Below are 24560 nucleotides of genomic sequence, written 5' to 3'. Positions count from 1 at the left end.
AATAAAAGCCACCCTGTTTTTTGCCAGTTAAATATGAAGCAGCAGCAGTAGGAAATGTTGGATCTATACAGGGATATAGAGAAGCTTATATTGATGAGATAAAATTGAAAACAGCAGCACTGGATACATGCGGCATCATTTCCTGTGAGTCCCTCGTGCGGGTAAAGGTAATCCGAATCCAACAATGAAATCTACTTTGAACAGTAAAAAAAACATAAATTAAAACGATTTTGGGGGATTATAACATTAACAAAGCTCATTCTTGAAATATTTGCCATCCTCTGTGGTAGAGGCACACCCAGCTTTAGGAATGGAGGGCCCCATTGTTAGAGGCCTGCACTGTATTACATTACACCGTTTATTTGCCTAGTGGCTGCTCTCTGACCCTTGGGGCGGCCGCTGTGCCGACAGATGAACGGCCTTTCTCTGTCACACCTGGTCACAATATGTCAGTTCAGCGCCTATAGATCCTACACAGCACACACAATGTGGCACGTGACGGAAAACTGAGAAAGAAAGTTATGCTTCATGGCAGACTGCCATGAGAAATGAGGAAAAGTGCAAACACCCAGAATACCAACTGCCCAAATCTGTCATTGGCGATCTGCTCTCCTCACTCGGACAAAGACATGAAATATGAGCAAATTAGATGAGCCGCGAGATAATGGTAACCTCAGAAATAAGGCTTATTTTTCCACCTCAACGGAATGAAATTATAGATGTAATGATGAATGTTGCTCTTTAACAGCCTATTCTATTATCATTTGATTACCAAACAAGCTGGGTGTGAAATTGCCCTCAGCCTGTATGGCCGCTTTACTTTCAAGTGATCTTGTTTTATTGTTCAGAAATTGAGTTAACAGCTTAAAACTGATTTCAATTTAAACAATTAAAATGTGTTGATACCAAGCAGATTTGAAATGCTTGATGTGGGGACACAGCGTTTGACCATGAAACACCTGCTTCCTGTCACCGATTAGTTCCAGGTCTCTGCTGTGATATTAGAGGTTGTGTGTGGCATTTATATATTAACCTATCATTATCATGTTATTTCTTGTTATGAACATTAGTGTAATTACCATAAATCAACTAGGCTAACGCTGAGATGACACTACCATTCTCTTCTCTGCATTATATACATAGACTGTCTAAAAGAAGTGGACGTAGCCACCGTGACGTGATCAGTGTATGTGCATTTAGTGCCTGTGGCATTCAATGAGGAAGTACCTTAAACATGCATTCTTTAGCCAGCAGGGGGCAACTCCATCCATCCATTGTCAACCACTTATCCTGTGTACAGGGTCGCGTAGGGCTGGAGCAAATCCCAGCTTACATTGGGCAAAAGGCAGGGTACACCCCGGACAGGTCTCCAGTCCATCGCAGGGCCACACATAGACAGACAACCGCTCACACTCACGCCTAAGGACAATTTTAGAGACACCAATTAACCTAGCATTTGGATGGTGGGAGGAAGCCAGAGCACCCAGAGAGAACCCACGCAAACACGGAACTCCACACAGAAAGGCCAGGGCAACCGGGGTTTGAACACACAACCTTCTTGCTGTGAGGCAATAGTGCTAACCACTGCACCACCGTGCCACCGGGGCAACACCACTGGTTGCAAAAAGAAGTCCGATTGCATTGGAGTCCATGCCAAAATGACTGAGGTCTCACTTGATTTATTCCCTCAGTAAACACTTTCCTGACTTTATGGTTTCACTTGCTAGTTTCAAGTCTTCTTCAAAATTTTGTGACAGATGAAGCAACAAATTGTGGCAACCTTTTGGTGGAAAAATGTTTTTAGAGGTGCAAATTGAGCATGTGATGAAGTTGAAAAGAAATTATTTGCACAGACAAGGAAAACTGGTGGAGAATGTACCTGTCCCCATAAAACCCTAAGGTAGTTACAGCCTAATGCGCACATGTCTTTTTAAGAGTGAAATCACCACAGTGCATTAGCAGATCACTTTGGTGCCAGAAAATGGTCAGGACAATGTGTTGAAATAATTCAGCATGGCTCTCCTGTGGTGCTTTTTGTGGCATACTCAGACTTTGTTGGGAGCCATTGAAATTTATTTTGAAAACACAGGTTCATTATATTTTTTTTCAGACCCCCATGGTGTTTTTCCACTATGTGTACTAAGGGGAGGACACATTTCTACATAAAACAGAATGCATCACCCACTCCAGTGGCTGGTTTCAGATGTTTCAGAAAAAGACTACTGTTACAGCAGCAGTAAAAATAATCACAAAATCACCTAAAAATGAAGCACAACTTAAATCTGTTGTTCTGTTCTATAAATGACTTGATCTTGTTGTTTTATTTCTAATATTTCACTGTAACTGTTAACCGGGTGTTGCTGTGAAAGAGCATGTATGCTCAGCCAACGTACCTTACAAAAATACACTATTCCAAATCCAGGAAAATGCACACAATAACACATATCTGCTCCCGTTTTTGAGGACCCTTCTCTTAAAGTACGAGGCTGGGGTTACTCAATATTTTTCTTAATGTCAAGAACAGTTAGTTAGTTTTGGTCTTTTGAAAATATAGACTTTCACCAGACTTAATCCTTTAAATCCATGCATAAATTGGAGAGGCTGATTACACACAAGATGCACTTTCGATGACAGGCAAACTGCTCTTTCAGGTTGTTGCACCTGCTTTTGATAAAACAAACTAAGTTGTAGGAGGGAAAAAAAGGGTATGAAATGAAATGCAAAAGTTCCAGCAAATCTGTTTCTTTAAGTTGCTAGCAAAACCAGATGGCAGAACATGCTAAAAGTAGCACCATCAATACCATCATCATACATTTGATAAGTAGATTCACACTAGTGTTATTCAGTGATTCGTACACTAGATCAATCTGTTCACATAACACAACATGAGGAGGAAATCATGCCACAGAATCCACTGAAATCCTCTAAATGACTGCAAGCAGTTGGCATCAACTGTATTACAAGCCACATGTCAACATCTGGCAGCAGGAAGCCCAGCTGAGGGACCACGGCTGAGGGAATCAAACACACGGCACATTGAACAGGAATCAAACAGCCAGTGCTGGTTTTTCTGCTGCCTGATCCAAGTACGTGAACAGAATGTCAGGCTTTGGATGCTAATGACGCTTATAAACTGTGGTTACCACTGCATCTGCCAAACAGAGATGCTTACTTATTTTTGCCGCATAGTACCAGCCACATCCAAATATGTATCCTTTACCATATAAAGAGGCTGATGCTACCTTACGTCACCATTAAAAATATCATATACATATAATTTTAAAATAAGCCTGATCAATATGGTTGAAATCAGTTTCACAATATCAGTTTTTTATTTTAACTTTAACAGTTATTTGTCAACCTGTGCAGTGATCCCATAGTGTGTTTAAGATTAAATGAGTATTACACAAACTGGTTCTCAACCTAAACAAGGTCATGCTTTGTCCCTCACATTGTTTGCAATTTCTCTAACTGATTTGACCAAAGAAATTAAAGCTTCAAATTGTGGGATAATGTGTGGAAGGGAAATTATACGTATTCTTTTGTTTGCAGATGACATTGTTTTACTATCACCATCTGAAGAAAAACAAATGCTTTCCGACTCCACTGTAAAAATGGAGATGTGTAATGACTGTCAACTTAAAAACTAAAATAATTCATTTTAGAAATTCCTATTCTACTCCTTGTGTTTACCGGTTTAAAATTTAATCAAGTAAGCTGAACTATGTAGATTAGTATAAATATCAATAATGACGAATGAAGGAATTTCATAAAAACTTTTGAGGTTCTTGGTAAATTAGCAGGTAGAGCTAAAAGCTCAACATTTGTTTGTTCAGGATAAGTAAGTTACTAAGAGCATTGGGCTGGTGATATATGGACTAGAAAGCAAAGATTCTTATGTACCCAGCAGAAATCACATATCTTACAAATTACTGTTGAAACTGGAGGGTTTGTCACTCTGGAAGAAGAAAAGTGGATTTGCTGTTTCACTAATTTAGAAAATGAGTTCCATTTTGTTTTCTATCTGCCTTTTTACTGAAAACCACACAATGTACTGTTTGGTGAGACAAAAACAGATATTGATTGTGGATGTGGATGATGCATGACTGAGTTGGCGCTTTTCAATTCATATGTAAAAAAAACAGAAACCTGTCAATTACAGCTATCTCAGAATCATTAGTTTGGACAACAGAAGTCTGTAGAGCTAATGTGAAAAGATGCTTTCACAATCTAAATCTCATAAAGCTGAAAGTCATTACAATAATATTGAAACAAAACCTAGCCTTGTTTAGTTCAGTCATTGCAGACTCACACTGTACAGCCAAACTTTGATATAAACCCAACGAACAGACAGACAAGGTTTTTCTGGTTTATACCTTGAAACTGTGAGATGGTAAAGACAGGATGCTGAATCACTACTGTGACAAAGAAAGATTTTTACATGAAAAAACTACAAATTCTTACTTTGATCAATCATCCATAGTGAATGGCTGGTTTGTAAAGAGTTATAAACATTCATCCACATAAAAATGTGCACAGACACAAACATGCAGCCACAGATAATGCAGATATCTGTGGGGAACAGAATGATCTAACATGTGACTGTGGAGAGGACGAGGGTGGAGTTAGGCCCTTCCTTTCAAGCTGAGGTTAAAAGCCCATGTGGCGGTGACCTTGGATTTAAAGTTCCCCGGGTGGGACTCATAAACAGGTGTTAGAACAGCTGTAATAGAACAGTTCCTGGCTGCAGTGTGTCATATTGGTGAGGGAGGAGGTGAGATGGATGAGAAGAGGGGTGAGGGGACAGTAGAAAAGCAGTGGGTTGAACTAAGACCACCATGACAGCCTACAGGGATAGGGAGTGTGCATTTCCTTCACATTAATGGGGCTTTTTGGCAAATAGTTATGGAAATAAGTCCTCCAGCAGCTCAGTTTTAATGTGCATAACAATTACTGTTACATTTATAATATACTTTACGCTAAACCAAGAGGTTTTATACTTACTGGTGTTCATCACACATTAGTGTCTCAGAGCTAATAACTATAGCCTGAAGTTGCTAATATTTTAGGTCAGTATTTAATACCTTTAAATCTTACTACTTTTAATAGTGTTGAAAGTTTAATAGGACTCACAATCACTTATAGATTCTTCAGCAGGGAAGACAGACAAAATTTTTAATAGAGTTCTGCTATGCTAGTTGTTATGTTGGCAGCTCCTTGTATGGATGGAGGAAGGTTTTATCTCAGGTTTTAGGCTACATTAAATGATAGTGGTTGATATTTGATCATTACTAAAAAAGCATGTCAGTCAAAACCTGTTTCCAGGGAACAATTTACTGTGCCTCTAGATATTGAATAGTTTAAATTAAAATAAAATGCACATCTCCTTATGTGCAAAGTATGAGTGTAAGTACAGTTACTTTAAACTACAATACAAAAATGTGTTAATATTCAACGTGGAGCTAAAAAATATACCTCACTATTAAGTAAATCTCATCATTTGTGACTCCCAAATGGTAATATGCTTTGTTTGCATACATTAAATGTCAGAGGGAGCAATTATTAGCATTAGCATTCCTAAATGTTTTTCTACTCCAGAAATCTTATCTAATAGTTGTTTTGTATGATGATGCTTGTGGCCAGCAAACACTCCACTTTCCAGTACACCACGCTTTATTCACTAAAATAAAAATGCTAAAATGGGGACACCTGCAAACATCCCTTTTTTCCCCTCAATGTTTGCCTAAGGAGTGATAAATTATACCTTTTGTGTTAGTTTGGTTTCTTTCCAACTTCGGTAAAATTCTCTAAAACTCATATTGTGTTTTGTAAACTGTTGTAAAACTCACTCAGTTCTGCGATGCTGCCCACCCGGGTTGCAAGCAGTGACTGTTCCAGCGTGCGGAGCTCGGCCTGGGTGTATCCCTGACACTCACTGCCTCTCCCCGAGCGTTGCTGGTCCCGGTGCAGGTTCAAACTCTCTGGCAGGCTCAGCACACCTGCAGGCAGCACAGAGAGCAGGGGCAAAAGATCAAAACCTGGAAAGATTTATGTATCTTCTTTGGGTGAAAATTACCAAAAGTTTTCATCCGCAGCACATTTAAGCTTCTCGCTTTTTGCTGATGTCATATGAATCACCAACTCTGTGAAATAACAGGGGAATGCAAACTGTAAAAAAAAAATAAAATCTACAAGAGGGGAACACATACACACAAATCAGCGCTTTCAGTTAAATATTCAAAACAGAGTTGCTATGCTGGATGAGAAAAAACCACATTCATTTCACACACAGTGGCAAGAGAGCAAACATTTGTTTAGATGATTAAACGTGGAGACAAAGTTGCAGGTTAACAGCATAGCCTACTGTACTGCACATCAGATTTTTTTGGTGAAAGCATCACAGCTGGTATTATTATAGTAATATTATAGACTGAACTATGTCTTACAAGATGCTCAGCCATTCCGGGCATAGATTTGCAAGGAAAGTTCAAATCAAGGACAAGTGGACTCTAACAACTTGAAGATTCTTGAAGACGTTTTAAATCTCATCCTCTTTCAACTATCTGTCCTATAGGGACATAGGGAGAAACCATCTCTCAACTGGGGAAGAGGTCTGCAAAACCACTTACAATTCTGCCCTTTTATCCCTTCCCTGAAGATTGAACGTTCACATTTGGCCTCGTGTGACAATGCCAACGACGGTCCTTCAGTCTTGACCTCAAGGCGACCCTAACAATCATAACAACTGTCATTACAACAGCCAGGAGTACAACGCACCAAGGGGTATCCATCACCTTGATAACCCCAAAAAGGTAAAATACCTGGGACTCCCTGCCAGTTAGTCAGAACTGAAGAAGCCTCTTGGATGAGTTGAAGAATCTTTAACCAAGGCCAGTTGCCCACGCTTTCGAACCTCCTTGGACTCTAGACTGAACATTTTAATGAATGGGATTTCACACAAAGGTTTCTTTTAACATTAAAGTTACATGACTGAAATACATGACTCAGGATTCTCCATAGTGAATTCTGAGCCCTTTTGTTTGATTTTACTCTCCTTTTGACTTTACACCCGACTTGTAGTTCATAGCTGGAACTCTAATTGAGCCAATTAGGCTGTGAGCCACATTTGTTACTTCAAAGCTGTAAATTCAAAGCATGACTTTCAGCAGTGTTGGGATGTGTATTTTTCTTTTGCATCTTGTTGTGAACACACGTGTGTTCCCCCTGCAAATAGGTGCAGCAGATAATGCTGGCTCGAGGGGATTAATCCATTTAGGTGCTGTTACTGCAGCCAGGCTTTGTTTAGCTGCACAGAATGGTTTGTGACAGATGGGATACTGAGTTTTTTGCTACAGGAAAATGGAAAGCAACACCCTGCAGAGTGCTAATCCTAATGACACTGCGCAGGGGAATATGTCGTTTCTCAGCAAACAGTAATTACAAACATGGAGGAACTCAGTCAATTTGTCTGTGTGTGATGCCAGCACATAAGACAAAAGACCCAAGCAGTGGACTCAGTGCAGAAGGCGCAGGAGTCTCATTCTGTAGGAGTTTTCCCTCCATGGAAAGGAAGGCAGTGATTTCTCCAGCTCCAGATCCCTCCCACCATGTCCTCTTCCCACAGTGTCCTGCCCAAGAATTCCAGTATTCCCCAGTCAGAGACCCACTCCCTCTTCTTCCCACAGCCTTTCTGGGGAGGTTAGCTTTATTTGGAGCCTCTAAATAATGATTAGAACAGCCTTTTCTATTACTGTTGACTGCTGATGGAACAGCTGGTATGAGGGTGTGTCTCAAAAGGGAATTCCTCCAGAGATATTGAAACAAAAATGTAGGTTATTGGTAGCATGTCTATATTACAGAGAGAAGAAATATTCTCCTTTAAGCAATGATTTGATTGTTTGCAGGAAGGTGAAAACCAACAGTTTTATAGACAGACATCAAACCCTTTCAAAGCCTTTAAATTACTATAGTTTAAGGTGTAGTTTGGAGCTACTTCACACTGAAATATATGAATTGAAATGCTCTTGAAATGGTTATACGTAACCAAGAGATCTAAAAAAAAAAACAAAAAAAGAAAAGAAAGAAAACAAAGAACATTCACCCACATTCAGCTCAGTTAACAGTTCCTTGACATCCACACATATTTTGACCTGCAAATCACCAAATTTGATTGTGATTTTCTAAATTGAGGCTATTTTGTCAGCAGGTCACCTCTTTAAGCAGTTAGGTTAGTCGTTTTACGCAGGTTTTGGATTAGGTTTTAAATTAGGATTTGGTTTAACTTTATTTTTAAGGTTAAGTTGTCATATTATAGTCACCATATTTTGTCATAGTGCACATTGCTGCAGCTCCTCTTTTCACCCTGTATCGAAGGCTTCGTTTTAGCTATGGAGTGATACATCTAGTCTCTAAAGGATCTTTGTTGGGAGTTGCACATGCGCAGTTCCTAGTTAAGGACTACTAGCCAATCAGAAGCAGAGAAGGGCAGGTCAGCGAAAGGCCGGTAAAAAATGACACGTATTTTCATTGTGACATCACAAAAAAAGGGAAGTAAAGGCTGGACTACAAACGAGCTGTTTTCAGGCATTCAGAGCAGTGTTTTCTGTGGGAGATGGGAACTCCTTTTGGGGTGTACCTTGGGCTTTTTCACTTTGCAAACCTAGTACATGCACAAAAAAGATATATAACTCAATAAAGGAGAGGGAAAAAGCCAAAAACCATAATACCACCTCTTTAAGGGTATGCTTCAAACAAAGTTGTTGACAGGAGTTGCAGCGTTTTATAGAAAAGGCGCTCTGCCTCGCCTGAAACATAATATTAGGCTTAATAAGAGTCAGGAAAAATGAGCTGTGGTGCTACATCACACAGCAAGAGACATTTATTTAATGATTGAGGGGATAGTATAAATCATCATTGAATAACTACAGGATCTGTCTGATTCAGCTCAGCATGTAATTGATTGATTGATTGATTGACAACATCGTCCATTCATTTAACAGTAATTATTAATCAGAGAAAAGAAAGTGGGGGTGCAAAGATTAAGAGATTCAGTGACAGTGATACAGAAACACAGATCCATGTCAAATTCTGTATGAAATATGGGAATAAAAAAACCAATATGGCCACTAAGCGCATCTTTCCAAATAACTCTCAATGTCTGCACTCCTGTGCCTCTTGTGTATGTGTGTGTGCATGTCTGTGTTGGTTAACTTCCACCAATCTATTTCCTTGGGGAAACATTGATGACCATCAAAAATTTTTTGTAACTTTCCAGAACAGACAATGGCGCCCACTTCATGCAGTGATTTGCTATAGGTGAACTGAGGTGAGAAAGAAGGCTCTCAAGCTCTCCTTTGTTCTTTTTTTACCCATTATTTTAATCACTTTTTGTATGTATAACCAAATGCAACACAAGGAAGGCCTGCCAGGAGAGACCGAGACAAAAGACAGAGTTATTTGGAGAGAGAACAGGAAGGCTTTAAAGGTAGTGGATGACAGGTGCAAACTAGTTTGTTTCAAATATACTGGATCTTAAGTATGTGTTAAGTGGAAGCAGAGCAGCCGGAGAACATCGAAGGTAGAACTACTCAATATTTTCTAAATCAAATCTGATCCAGTTTCAGTAAAACCTGAGAATAAAGTTGCGTTCTTGTACAGTAATCAGTGAGGGCTAGTCTTGCATAACAGGCCTTGATTTAGCGTGGTCCAGCTAAGCCCCACCCCTCTATGTGCTTGGGGAAGTTGGCCAATCAGAAGCAAGTAGGCTTTCAGGGAGGGGGGCCTTAAAGATACAGGAGCTGAAACAGAGTGTTCAGAAAGAGGGTGAAAAGAGGTGCTGAAGCAGTGGACAGTATGAGAAATATATAGGGCTGGACACGTTAACACGTTATTATCGCGTTAACGCGTTAATTAATTAATGCCAACAATTATTTTATCGCACGTTAATGCAGTTTTTATTATTATTATTTAGATAGTTTGTTGCTCACTGGCTCTGAATACACATACAGTAAAACCACAGGTGACAGGGTGGTGATGTTGATCAGCCTGCAAGCGTGTGGGAGAAGTAGATAAACAAAAGTAAGACGAGCGATCAAGTGGCATAGCTACACACTGCATGCTGATTAGTATTGGGTAAGATGGCGGTCTTAGGAACGTTCTTAAAATCACAACGTGGTTGCTCTGCCGCTCCGTTGATCAGACAGGAGACAGTGCTCCGCGAGTAAATGGCAGGCGCTCTATGGAGAGTAACCATGGCAACGGCTTCTGTGCGTTACACAGCTGTAGCCTATTAACTTAAGTTAAAATTATATATAACTTTACCTGATAGGCCTTCATCTAGTTGCTCTGCCATGTGAATTCCCTCCTGTTGATGTCCTATTTAGTAAACAGTAATAGATTCTGGAAACTCACAAACAGTGAGGATCAGTCTCTCTTCCAATGATTTGTGCTGCGTGTCGCGTACAAGAAGTTCCAGACAATTTAACTACGGCAGCATGTGTATGAGGCGACCACTTCACCTCACTCTAACAGGGACACTTGCTTCTGAACATAGATTGTTTATGTTGCACCCTGACAAAAGAAAAATGTTTCTGCTAATACCTGTTCAGAAAAAAAACAAGTAAACAGATTTATATATGATAACCTGTTGCTCAGAGGGTGCCTGTTATGATGTTATGATTGTGGCTCTGGACTCTGGTGGTAACTTGTTTTAACAAGCTAAATAAAAGGTAATGCCCTGGCAGTGGCAAAAAGCTTTTGTTTAATATTTGATTTGATTACATTAATGTTTAAGTTGAGATTTACAAGAAATATTTTATTGCTACTGTGTAAAAGTAATACTGATGGTAAAAAGCACCTTATTTGTTTAAAGTGTTAGCAAACCACATTATTGGGTCTAATGTATGTTTTTCTAAACAAAAGGTCAGGGATCAAGATGGAAGAAAACTGTGAAACTGCAAAGCAAACAACATATCCATGTTGCCCTAGTGCAATATGCTTGCTCAGTGCTGCAAATGTCGAGGGAAAAGCAAAGCCCAGAAAAGTTAGTAAAGTAAAAATTGTGAAAGAAGACTTCAGAATGCCTGGTGGCAAATAGAAAAGCGTGAATTCCTTAAAAAGGAAGCTGTCAGTCCTTCTCCACCTCCTGTCCCAGAGTGAAGCAGAGAAATCTCCTCTAATCACCAAAACCACATTGGCATTTAAGGCTTCCTGTTGGAGATTAAGGACGTGTGTTTTTAAAGTTTTTATTTTTCGTATCTTTTAGGGGAGGGTTGAATGATTCACAGTGCTCTCCATAATCAAGACCTCCTATCTTCACCGTTGGCCCAAATTCATATCCCCCAAATTTTTCCACGTTTTTTCCCACTTCCCTAACTATTCTTTTAATATAATCCTGGTGTGCCAGCAAGACCTTTGCTGAATTATTCATCCCGTCAGATCAAGACAAATAAACAAGTCTGCAGCTCTCTTTCCCAACCTCCCACTTCCTCTACATGTTATCTCTCACTAACACTTGGCTTCTCTGGAAAGAAAAAAAATATTTGATCCAAGGTGCTGTTTGTGTAATAAACATCAGAGGTGAGTAAGAATTCAGTCTGGCCCTGCGGAGCCGGAGACTATGAAAAAAGAAGAGTCGGGGATGGAGAGAGGAGGGGATGCTGACACAAACGTCTGATTATAAAATGACAAGCAACATGAGACTCGTTACGGGCGTGTTTTATAACCTCCTATTTCTGTGTCACTTCAACCACATCTGTCTGACCTCCGAGGCAATTGGATGAGCTCAGCGGTATATATATGTATACTTGAGAAATACTTGAGAAACAGTCTAATGCCAGATAAACAGATATGACCTGTATTTTCTATTCAGGGGCTCCCTTCATCTCTATTGTTGTCGGGCAGATGAAGATGGAGACTGGGTCACAGGGACAAGACTACTTTAAAGCTCCAAGTGCTGTACAAACTCCCCCTGAGTCATCTCTGCAGGAATACTCATCATGAAAGTTGCCATAAATAATGTAGAGAATATTGAGCTGTACAGGCATATACCCACAATGGCTGCTGCGAATAATGTGCAGTTTGCTAATATATCATTTGAGAAAAAGATTTGGAAAATAATTTTGGCCTCCTTTATTGAGTTATATACCTTTTTTTGTGCATGTAATAGGTTTACAAAGAGAAAAAGCCCAAAGTCCAGCCCAAAGAGAGTTCCCATCTCCCACAGAAAGCATTGCTCTGAACTGCATGAAAACAGCTCGTTTGTAGTCCAGCCGCTTCCTTTTCATCCCTGTGACGGCACACTGATGAAAGCTAAACGCACCTCATATAACGCTCTCCAAGGCTAGTCTGACACGCCCTCAAAAATACCGGCGGAAAAGCACTGAGCTGCAGCACACAGCTCCTCTCCCTTCCAAACACTAGCTACCCTCCAGGCAGTCAATGGACATACAGTTGTTACTGTGATGTAGAGCTCAGTTAAAACTTTAAGGATGAAAGAAACTTTTGTTACAGATTAATAACTCACCACTCAGAAACTCTTGCTCCAGTCTATGTTGCCAAGCTGGTCGGCAACATGCACAGCTGAACCGAAGCCGTTTACCGGCTCCTCACTGACCCGCCCTTCTCCTGATTGGCTATTACCGGCTTTCGCTGACCCACCCTTAGTAGTCCTTAACTAGGAACTGCGCATGTGCAACTCCCAACAAAGATCATTTAGAGACTAGATGTATCACTCCATAGCTAAAACAAGGCTTTCAACACAGGGTGAAAAGAGGAGCTGCAGCAATGTGCAGTATGACAAAAAATATGGTGTTTTTTGAAAATTAAACCATGTAAACCTGTTCTGGTACAACATCTAAATAGGATTTTGAACCTGAAAATGAACATAATTGTCACAGCTGGAAACTGTGGTACAAAGATGCTACTCTTTGATATTAACCAGCTTTAAAGCCTACAGTGGCTGCAATGTTAAGCAACTTCTCAACCAGGTTTTTGGAGTTTACATGAGTGTGATGAGCTGAAATTGGTCCGAGAAGATACAACACAAATATGGCTTCTTTTAAGTCTTACTGTTTCTAAAGCTATTAAGGGTAAATTGTAACAACAAAGACAGTGTAGGGTTCAGTTCACAGGGAAATAAAGCAATGCGAGATCCTGGTAAGTTTTGAAATTAGTCAGAGTTGGTTGCTTGTTGCAAATGGCAAATGTCCAGAAATGTACAGTATATGTGTATGTATATCTATATAGTAGCCAATCCAATCAATCAATAGTAGCCAATTTGATTGATCAAAATGACCCAAAACTTGTTCAAAATGAGTCACAAATTCACTTTTATGTGGCATCTAACGCATCTCACAGTGGGTTGGAGTCTTGTTGTAAAACACTTCTTACACAATGTCTAAAAAGGCAAGATTCAGTAGCTAAATTAATCCATTTCAATGGAATTGCGGCGATTAGTGGTTTTTGTAAGGGGGAAGTAAATTCTGACCCACAAGTTTGCACCACTGACCAGTATGAAGTTTGAGGGAACAGACAACTGGAGAGTCCACAATCGAGGCAGCTTCTTTTAACAGCTAATAAAATTTATAGCATCCATCCAGCCATCCAGCCATCGTCAACCGCTTATCCTGCATACAGGGTCGCGGGGGGCTGGAGCCAATCCTGTACATACATACACACACATTGTTGCCCTTTCCACAAGGCACAAGGCAAGCTGAAATCTCAAAACAATCTGCTCTACAATTTCAGAACAAATCCAGCAGTCCCGCTGTGAGAAGGTCTGTCAGATGAGTTCAGAAAACTGAAGGCTGCAAACCTTCAAACAAATCATTACACAGTGTTTACTGAACCTTGATGGAGGTGAATGTAAGCATGACCTGCCTGATTTGTCCTTTCTATCAATACATAAGCTGATAGCCTTGATTGTATCTTCTGAGAATCAATTTTCCAGGAACTCAAGAAAACAGCTAGCATGTTTTCAGACTCAAAGCTTTAGAGACGGGAAAGCTTTAACACTATCCAGGGGTTTTTGAAAAGACTTCAGAGAAGAAGCATGACAGAGAAGCATGTGATCCTTCAGCTGAAATGAAAACAAGACAATCAGCTAATAGTCTGACAGCACTTAATCTAAAGTCTTTTCCAGATTCACCATACCACAGAGAGAGATTAATCTGAAGTGCAAGAGGCACCAAAGAGACTTCAGAAGTGTTGCAGATGGGTGACAGCACAATGTGTTTTGGACAGCGCTTTGAGGAAAACACTGCCAGTTTAATGGCACACCTTGACATTTTGAATTCGATCTATTTCTACACCAGAAACATGAGGTGAAAAAGATTTCTATACTTGTGCATTACTTAAACAAACTGTCTCGTTATCCTTGTTAGGTTTTCTCACTGAGCCAGAGACATGCATCATGCCTCCCTGCACCTGTGCTGCTGACTTTACTGAAGTTTGAAGCCAAAATGCTCACACTTAGCTTATATTATGTAATCTTTTTACATTTTCTCTTGTTTTGTAAAAGATCAAGGTCACTGATATTACTTGTGCATATGTGTAGGGCTGCAACTCATCTGCTAATTTTTATCATCAATTTATATGCAGATTATTTTCTCCAGTTTTCAAAATGTCAGAAAATAGTTACAAAGTCTTTAAAATGACTTAATTGTCTAACCAACAATCCACAATCCAAAGATATTCCATTTTACTGTCATGTGAGACAAAGAAAAGAAGGAAATCCTCATAATTTAGAAGCTGGAACCAGCCTTAGGCAAAAATGGTTACCAATTCATTTTAATTCATCATGAATTTTCCATTGATCGATTAATCAACTAATTGTTTCAGCTCTACAGATGTCTCTGGGGTATTAATTATGACAGTATATGCATGTCTGTGTGTGTGTGTAATTAACAGCCCATTATAAAGACTTTCCTGTCTCTTGCATGAGAAAAGCACCATTTAAAAAAGGTCTTTTCAGAAGAGAAATGGGAGACCGGATTATGTGGACTGTCTAAAATCAAGCCCCAGGGCATAATGGTATTCCTGATCAATGCCATCCTTTTATATGACAGACAGCCAATCCCTTCTGAATGGCTTTACCACTCAAGAGCAAAGAAAGCTCAATTCCCTAATGCCCAACCTTTGAGGGGAATCGCCACAAAAGAAAAAAAAAAACACTTTTAAGAAAATGACTGCCCAATACGAACTAAAGTATCACGATGATGACGGCATGACTTGTTGAATTGAAGCCACGCGTACGAGGCCTCTGCTACTCTAAATGACAAGTCAAGGTCAATTAGGTCACTTTGAAGCTACGAACCATCAGCTCCAACATGTGCCGGTATTGCAGCACCGTTCTCGCCCTTACCACATGGCTCAGGTCTCTTATTTTCTGCAGGAATGTCCAATCGATTTTCTGTAGCGAGAAAGTGGCGCTCTCCCCTTGTCAGTGAGAAAACTCTGGTGGAATATTAACATGTAGTTGCCATGGCAACAGGAGACTTCTGCCTAACAACGTAGTGATTGCCTGAGCTAGAAAAAGCAGCTTTTCTTTTTACTGTAAGGAAAGCACATACATAAGAAAACTCAGCGCCTCAGAGTTTTGAGCCTTAGAGCCCCATCCACATGGCTGACCAGCAATATAACAAAAAGCATCTCATCATTGGGGAATGATTCAGTTGGGTAATTGCTGCATTTAGTATACCAGAGAGACATTTATTCTCTCATCAATAATGAATGAATGTACTTGGGACTCAGACCACATTAGCAGTGAAATGGCCAAAATGATTAAACGGCCGACCCAACTGGCTAACTGCGAATGTCAGCTGTAGATCCATGACCCAGCTGTTGGTAGAAGCCCACAGCAGTAAAAGAAAGAGCAGGGATACTGCTTTGAGGCATTTTTGTCATATTGTGCATTTATGCCAAAGGTATGAATGTCTAATTAGTTGACTAATGTTTTAAATATAGTCTAAGCTTTGTGGCTCCCAAGTTGATCAGCAGCTTTAAACTCTCTTATAAAGAATAATGAACCACGTGGCTCATTGACGTCAGCAACTGAACCAGCTCACAATCATATATACACTTTATCAGGCTTTGCCATATGGTAAAACTAACAGCGTGAAAACCTATTTACATGTTAAAGGAGGATTAAAACAGTTGAGTGCAAATGTGTTTTGCATGATTTGTTAACGAAATTGTCAAGAAAGCAAAAATAGGAAAACAGGTTTGGTGAAGTTTCAAAGCATGAAGATAAAGAACAATGAAATGTTTCACCTGTGACAGAACAAATAATATTTGGTGGCTGCATGCAATCTCTTACGTTCTCTTTGCAAGGGAGTTATTATCGTCCCTCCCCACTCCTTGCTGTGCTGAACTTGATGTTGGTGAACCTGGTGGGGTCTAGACGCCCAACAAGCTGTACATATTTTACACTCACTGAATAATCCATCCCAAAAGGTGATGTTTTTTCAACTTGTGTGAAGGAAATATTCTGTTGTACACAGAAGTTACTTATTTCGTGCAAACAAGAGCCACCTCAAAATGGAGGGAATTCATATAAAGTTTTATTTTCAATGTCATACAATGCAGTTCATGCCTCTCAACCGCTACAGCATTGGACTGAGCAGGAATCATCTGCTTTGTATATTTTAACATAACATAAGCTTAGCAGATTTAAACTCTATAGTCATGGAAGATGCATAGGTTTACAAAATACAGTTTTAATGCAGATGAATAAAATGCAACAAGAAAATTAACATAAAAGTGAAAAATTAGCTGAGCTAAATCAGGACACAGACTTCGGCTCTCAGCCAGGCTCCCATCATTCACTTAAAGGAGCCAACTTGTCGCAACTGACACATCACTGGGCAGCTAATGTCAGCAAACCTTAGATAGATGCTATGTAAGTTAATGTGTAAATTTGCTGACTCTTGCTCTTCTCTGCTTGTGCTCCTGATGATGTTGATTAAGATGTTTTCAAAGCAACTGACTAATAAAAATCTTGGTAAATGAAGGCAAATTCAATGTGTCATTATCCTTTAACTGCCACTTGTGGCCCCCAAAGATTGCAGTTCAGCAGAACTTACATAGCCTCCCTTTAAAAACCTTTTGGTATGTTTTGTCACTTGGGTGGATGTGTGGTTACCTGAAAGTTAATGGGTTATTTTATAGAAACATTAAACTTGTGCACACTTGAAAATAACTGCCTTTTCTTGTGTGGACAAGGTCATTATTTGCACCCACAAGATAATATCTTATTGCTGCAAGATAAAAAACAATGTTTTAAGACTTCAGGGGCTTTATAACAGAACAAAACTGGAGCCATAAATAATTTCATTAGTTTTGATAAATAAATAATAAGTGAATAATATATTTTGTTTGTCTTGCATTAGAGTAAGGCCAGTTTAAGGGTATAAGATAAGTGAAAGAGGAAGCTATTAAGGCCAAGCAATCTAATCCATAAACCACAAAAAACACAAAAATACTCAAATACTCCAATACTTGCACATACTGTAGCTATCTAGATAAAAGTATAGTTAGCCTTCCATGATCGAGAATGTCCTGGTCACAAATTACACATACAAGATAAAGGACATTTAAGCAAATTATTCTAACCAACGGTTACTTATTTCAGTCTTCACCAGCTCTGTATCCAAGTTATGTGTGCATATGTAAAACTCCAGTCCACACATGATGGTTGCCATATTCTAACATTGCCCTTATAAACGTTTCTATCACTGGCTTTCAGCGCTTGGTGTCTGCCTGTTAGCTCTGTAGACAGACAACACACAAAGGGTCTGAGAGAGTACTACTATTATCTGTCTCACTCAGTGTGAGAGCAGCTCTTAATGGAAGTCCCTGCATTCTTGCACCTAAAAGGGTAAAACAGAGCTCATTGAAGATCAAAGCTGAATATAAATCTGCTGCCTCACATTCAAAACGTTTAAGCAGCATGATATTTGACTTAAGTCTACTGTACATCAGAGGAGGGATGCAACAAAGACTACCCCGATCGCCCAAAACATAACTACATACAGACTGGAATTGTTAAAACGCTTCATTAACACATCAAAACTTCCACTTGTCAAATACCTCAGTTTATGACATGATAACATTAACTCTCAACCTGTTCACATATTATTCCAAATGCTCAGCCCAACTGCTTTTATCGTCACACTAGATAAATAGAAATTAAGCTTAAATTAACTAGTTGTAGAAAAGCAAAACCACCAATTTTTATATGTAACTAACTATCACTTGTTACTTGGGAATTTTATTCAGATGTAATTACCCCGATGCTGCCGTTTCAGCCGTTTGTTGAGACTTTAAAAGTAAAACCTGTGAGCTAGTGGAGGCAGCCATCTGAGTTTATCACTGCACGCACATGGCATAATGTTTTTGCTGTAACATGTATCCAATGCACAATTTTGACTGGCGCCTTGTACAGTCTTTTATTTATTTTAATTTTTTTTTAAATCAAATACATTGTGCGTATCCTGTGGAATGAATGGATGTGCAAAGATGACGTTGAGTCTTCAGAATTTTGCATCCATGTTTGCTAGCCCATTAGCTGAGATCCTTTTCACATTACCACCATGCGCCACCAACTGTCGATAAGCAGAATAGAGTGAAACCTTTGCCAGAAAACAGGAACCCACTCTGGCTTCATGGCTCCACCTCTTGCAGTCTGTGTCCACCTCAGGACATTCAGTTCTCTGATCAGTCTTTTGCTGTCATGCCTTCTGCCACACTGCTCACCTGAAAGCTATGCTGACACACACTGCTTTCAAACATCCCACCTCCACCCCAGCATCCACCTGCTGACTCTTAGTCTATGTTCACCTTGGGCGGACATTTTACCGTCAATCCCCATTCCCTGCTGTGCTCAACTTGGTGTTGAGGGGAGGTCAGATTCTAGACAACCAGCAAGCTCTGCGTATTTTACACATAATTCACCATTCCATGTGATTTGGCTGACTGAACTTTCCTTTTTGCCAAGTGGGATGTGTCGCACCTGCTCTGAATCAGAGATACAACTATGACGTTGGCGTAAATGGTTTTCTAAACTTGGCCGCTTGTACAGTTTGTACAATATGACATGAACACAAGAAAATACATTCTAAAATTTTTCACCAGTTTTGTTTTGTTTTGTTTTGTGCATTAAACATTTCAGCCTCATGGGGCCACCAGCGTGGCTTTATAATTGTAGTCCTGTTTAATCTTCAGTTGCTGCTCACTGACCAGAACATTTCTCCATCCGTTCATTAGTACTTGAATGAACAAGATGGGCCCCTCACATCCTCATAAATAAATCACAACAAATGAATGTATCCGGCCAAGTAATGGAAACACATGCAGATGAGTTTACTTGGAATGATTTTACAGGGTTTGCTCAGTCACTGCTTCTCACTAATATAAAAACTTTGCTCTACCTACTCTGATTCTGACTGCATGTTTGCAAACCTTTTCTGATCAAATTCTACAATTGAAAATGAAATAAATATGAAACTGTTTTTTGTTCCCAATACATTCTGATATTTCTCACAAATATCAGAATATCACTAGAACAAAGTGTGAATTTCATATCCCATCCTAAATGTAAAGGCTGTGAACTCTCCCCATTCATAATGTAACATTATTATTTTTTATTGTTAGTGGTGGCTTAACAAGCATCATGTTATTAGGCTATAACTATGTACAGATGCCTTAGATTGATCAGTTACAATTAATAATAACTTATAGTGAAGTTTAATAGACAATATGCAGAGTAACAAACGGTTTGATAAATGCAGTGGAGTAAAAAGTAGCCTACATCATTTACCTCTAAAAAGTAGCATAAAATGTACCTCAAAACTGTACTTTTAAGTTCTTGAATAAATGCACTACTTCTAACTAAAAACTATCACCAATTGTTAATACCGATGTATGAGCACCATTTTACAGTTGTAGCTGCTCAAGATAGTTTTAACTAAAATATATACTGTTATGTAGGGCTGATTTGATGCTTCGATGGGCGAAGCCTGATTCGACTGTCAATCTCACAGTCGAAGCTTCGCAGCAAAACAAGGTTCAAGGTGCATGTTTTTGCGATATGGGGGTGCTCAACGTCTGATTTTACATAGAACTACTAGTTTTCTCCCAATAAGTTGATATACTGACTATTACAATATACATTTCAACGTATAATGCTGTAAATAAAAAAATTTCAAAAAGAAAAAAAGTGTGTGAATAAATCCAGAATTGTAACCCTAACCCTCAAGGTAGGGGGCATCAGTGCGCATGTATGTGTGTGTGAGTGTGTAGTGGCAGACGGAGCCTTAACTTCACCATTGATGTGCAAAGTAGTCCGCAAATCGCCGGATGTTGGGATCATTTATCGCCATTGATGAACCAGACAAAGAATATTACATTGTTTTTAAATAGTAACGTTACTTGAAATAAACCTGCGAGGAACCGCGATGTGGATGCAGCTGTCAGCCGCACGGCATGCATGCAAAACTCTGCACGAAACGAGTGAATGGCAGGCGAGCAGAGAGAAAAGGGTCAATAATAAGACTCAGTTTAGCTCGAAATGTCCAGTGTAAGTTACAGTGACTAAGCTTGTCAGGATTAAAGCGGAGCTACCGTGTGTTACCCCCCCATGTAAATCCTCAGTCAGGGACAGCCCTTCTAGTTTTCCCATTGTAGGGTTCAGCTCCCTTCAAAGAGGTCTTTATGATGATCAATGGTGCAGGAAGGAAGAAAACCAAGGATCTGGTACAAAAATCTGTATTTACTTTTTGGTATTTTCTCAATCTTTTTGGGACAGTTGTTTAAATATAATACATACAATATTAAACATTTTCCTCTGAAATGTAGGGGAGTAGAAGTAGAGTGCAACATAAAAAAGAAACTCAAAATTGTACTTAAGTACAGTACTTGAGCAAATGTACTTGTACACTGGCTGTGAATACATGAAATCTGTATAACCTGACTTGTAAGCTGCTCTGAAAATGATGAACTTTGCAAATGAGTGCACCCTAACACCAACTGGCATATGGCGTATAGTACTGAAGCTCCCTCGATGACTTTGATCTCTAAACTTTCAAACCCCAAATATTAATTTGCCTCACTTGTAGCCGTAAAGTACATAAATTGCTACAGCAAATACCAATCACGAGAGACATATTTTTTTCAGGGCGAAAGGTGTTGCACCAGATGGCCTTCCAATCAAATTTCTGGTCCTGTGCCGAATCCACAGCAACCAAGCAGGGCATCAGCAACATCTTTAAGTAAAGTGAACCGACGCTTTGGTATTCAATGTGATCTTTATGCTCTGTATCACAACTTACACTTAGTATTCTGCAAAAATACAACAACATGAAACTTGGTATGTCAGTCTTTGCAGGTTGTTGTTTTGTTGTTTAATCTAGCCTTAACATTATGAGGAGCCTAATCCTTCATCATTTGGGCACCTTTATCATGCCAAGCCAGATGGATTGCAAGTGACACGCCAGATGACTTACTATATTTACAGTCTCCATCTTGAATAAGGGGGTCATATCAAATCAGCACACAACCTTCTTTGTGCCTTGAATGACACCACTGTCTTGTCAGTCAGTCTGTTGCTTGTATTATTCAGATATTATATATTCAAAATGAGTGGTCTGCATTCCCCGGTTTAGATGGCGTGAGGTTTAGTCTGTGTTCTCAATGGAGCCGTGTGACTCATCCCAATCACCGGGGGCGAAAAGACAGGGAGGCAGTGTAATGCAATCAGACGCAACACAAATATCAGCCCATGTGTAACGAGCGGGGACGAGGAGAAGAAAAACAGTGGTGTCAAAGAGGGTCAGCATTAAGTGGTCTGAAAATGATAAAGCAAACACACAAAATCCCTTTACGCAGTGATGTAGTTATTACTCACAAATACAAAAAATAAATAAAGTAAAAGAGACTTTTTAAACCAAAAAAATCTTTCCAATTTCAATTATTTTTCTCTCACTCACTACTGTGACACTATTGATCATCTAGGAGCAATATTGGTTACATGAAACTTTAACATCCAACAATGAATTCTCCTTAAAAGGGAATTTGGGTATTTTTAAACCTGGGTCCTTCGATCACATATATTGGGGTCGAAATGACTACTAGATGTTTATGTTTTGGAATCAGAGGGGAGTTTGTTAGGAAATAAAGTCTTACTAGCAGTTATACACAACAAATTCCATTCTCCAACTCTGACTCACGTTTCTACCATCGTCTTCCTGCAACAGAAATAAAACCTCTTAAATCACTCATCAACATGACAAACATGCCGCAACTATCAGTATCACCTCTTCCAAACAAAAAAACAACTAACATGAACACAATGTCAGACTTTAGGTGAAACATGTTTATATCAAAATATGCCCATAATTAACTATTTGAGATGCACTCATCCCTAACTGTGGCCTGATCCAGTTAATTATGCCAATACTGACCAAATAATCAACCATGATGTGACTCGTTCATATTAAATAGTTTCTTTGTCAGTGTTTTCTATAAATTTCAGCTATATTCATTCAGTCACAGTTGGCCTCTTGAGTCAGTTTACCTAATGTTACCTTACATAAACATAATTCCAATGAGTTCCCACATTGTGAGGGTATGCCGCTTTTAGGAAGAGACCACTGGTATCTGATTGGTGCTCTGGCAGATACCCTGAGGTGAGGTACAGGAACTGGGAGAGAACATGAATCGGTGCATCCCTGGCAACAATATGCATAAAGCCAAAACCAAGTGACCTAATTGCCATGTTTTTTAAACAGACCTTTCTGTGCATCTTTGCAGGTTTACTCAGCGACCTGTCCCTCTACATATGAGCATCAGCTACAGGATGTTACCGTTTGTATTCAAGCTTGTACTGTTTGCCCGAGGAAGAAAAATAACATCTGCAAGGATGAAAATGAAACAAAAGAAACATGATGCTCACTTCAAATCTACTCTGGATTACACCGTTGCCTATAGTGCAGGCTACATTTACATTTTAAAGGCCCTGAAAACTTATTTAGCCTCCTATTGAGAGGTACAGGGTGCTACTGTACAAGAATACACAAAGCTGGGGCAGTTTTTGTTATTTCATGTGAGAAGTTTGTGTGTGATGTTCTCACAGTTTTTTAAGTAGGAGGGGCTCAATGTCTAACTACGCTAATTTTGCTGCCTCTCATCAGGGCTTCCTCACAGTGTGTCCACTCTCACCAATTACCAGATTGATAATGTTGTGTTTTGAGGGGATTTCTATTTTCATTTCACAGACTAATGCGGTGTACAAACATCCTGCTGAATACTGAGGACAGTTCAGGTGCTTTAAGGCAGCATCTCAATAAGTAAGGTTCCCATGGGGGGTGAAGGATCCTGTATGTTATCAAATCAGACACTGTTTCATATGAAAATCATTCCAAGATAAGCTAATGGCGTTGGGTGTTTTATGTACTGTAATGACTGATTTAATGACGTCATCAACATCTCAGCTACTCCTAGTCCCAAAAGAGGTATATTACATTTCAGTTATATATAGCACATATGCTGATTTAATGGCCAGCTTCAAGGTAGCAAGAGATCACAAATTTACACCTTTTTAATAGCATCGGGGAGACTCTTTCCTCTGAGTTTTCCCTGCAGGAATTCACCTTTGGCCCTGTTTTTCACCTAGTTTGGGTATTTTCACAAAGAGCTTGGTCCACACTATACTAGGTGTGAAGAGGTGGATTGATATCATTCAGCCCCTCAGCCCCTCCCGTGCTGCAATGTGTACCCAAATAGAACACGTCTCTAATTTGGCAAGGGGCGACGTTGACATTTGGATCCTTTGCCTTGTGGGAAGGGTAACGACCTCGCATTAGGATGCTGCTACCGTACAACACCTGATCTGTTCTCTGTATTCAGCAGGATGTTTTCACACTGCATCACTCAGTGTAGCTCAAACAAAACTCCCCTCAAAACGGAGCATTATTGATTGGTTAATTCGTCCAAAATGCCATTCGATTGAGAGTTAAAGCACTGTTAGGCAGCAGAAAGACACAGACCAGCCTCTGACTACTGAGGTCGTCCCCCAAACAAAGGTCTTGGGCTTGAATCTCCCATGTGGCCATATCAAAGTACCCTCCATTAAGAGCCTAAACCTCTTCTGGCTCCAGGTGCCACAACACGACTCTTAACGCAACAGAGAGGAGGGAAGCTTTCAAAGGATATTACGCAATTAATGACTTCTGTTAAATCTGTAGGAATAAGGAAAACATCTGTCAAAGTTGTCCACCCTCCCACAAAAGCCTCTGGGAGTGTTTCAACCCACCTCTCACATCCCTTAAGCTACAGAAGACTGGAAATTACATATGTAATAAAGTAAACAGGAATGAGCTAACTGGCTGATTAGAAGTAATTTATCATATAAAATATTGACGTAATGACCTTGACCTTGGAACCAGTAGGGGGGAAAAATCCACTTACTGGATTTAGTGGACCTTACTAAGTAATTTTCCACTTGTTCCCCCCCCCCCAAGACTCTTTAACTACATCACACTTCTTTGTTTGTTTAAAAGACAATA

At 39.6% G+C, this 24560-nt stretch overlaps 1 protein-coding gene across 1 annotated transcript in view; it reads right to left on the bottom strand.

The window, feature by feature from the left end:
* Positions 1-24560, bottom strand: part of LOC123985176 (ankyrin repeat and BTB/POZ domain-containing protein BTBD11-A-like) — a 148299-nt gene that overhangs the window by 16871 nt on the left and 106868 nt on the right. The window contains exon 2 of the mRNA XM_046072595.1: positions 5850-5999. Coding sequence (XP_045928551.1) covers positions 5850-5999 — 150 coding nt within the window. The remainder of the gene's footprint in view (positions 1-5849; positions 6000-24560) is intronic.

This window comes from Micropterus dolomieu, linkage group LG16 (assembly GCF_021292245.1).
Source record: "Micropterus dolomieu isolate WLL.071019.BEF.003 ecotype Adirondacks linkage group LG16, ASM2129224v1, whole genome shotgun sequence".
Taxonomy (NCBI): Eukaryota; Metazoa; Chordata; class Actinopteri; order Centrarchiformes; family Centrarchidae; genus Micropterus; species Micropterus dolomieu.
Note: the sequence above shows the minus strand (reverse complement) of the source record. Positions and strands in the feature narration are given on the sequence as shown.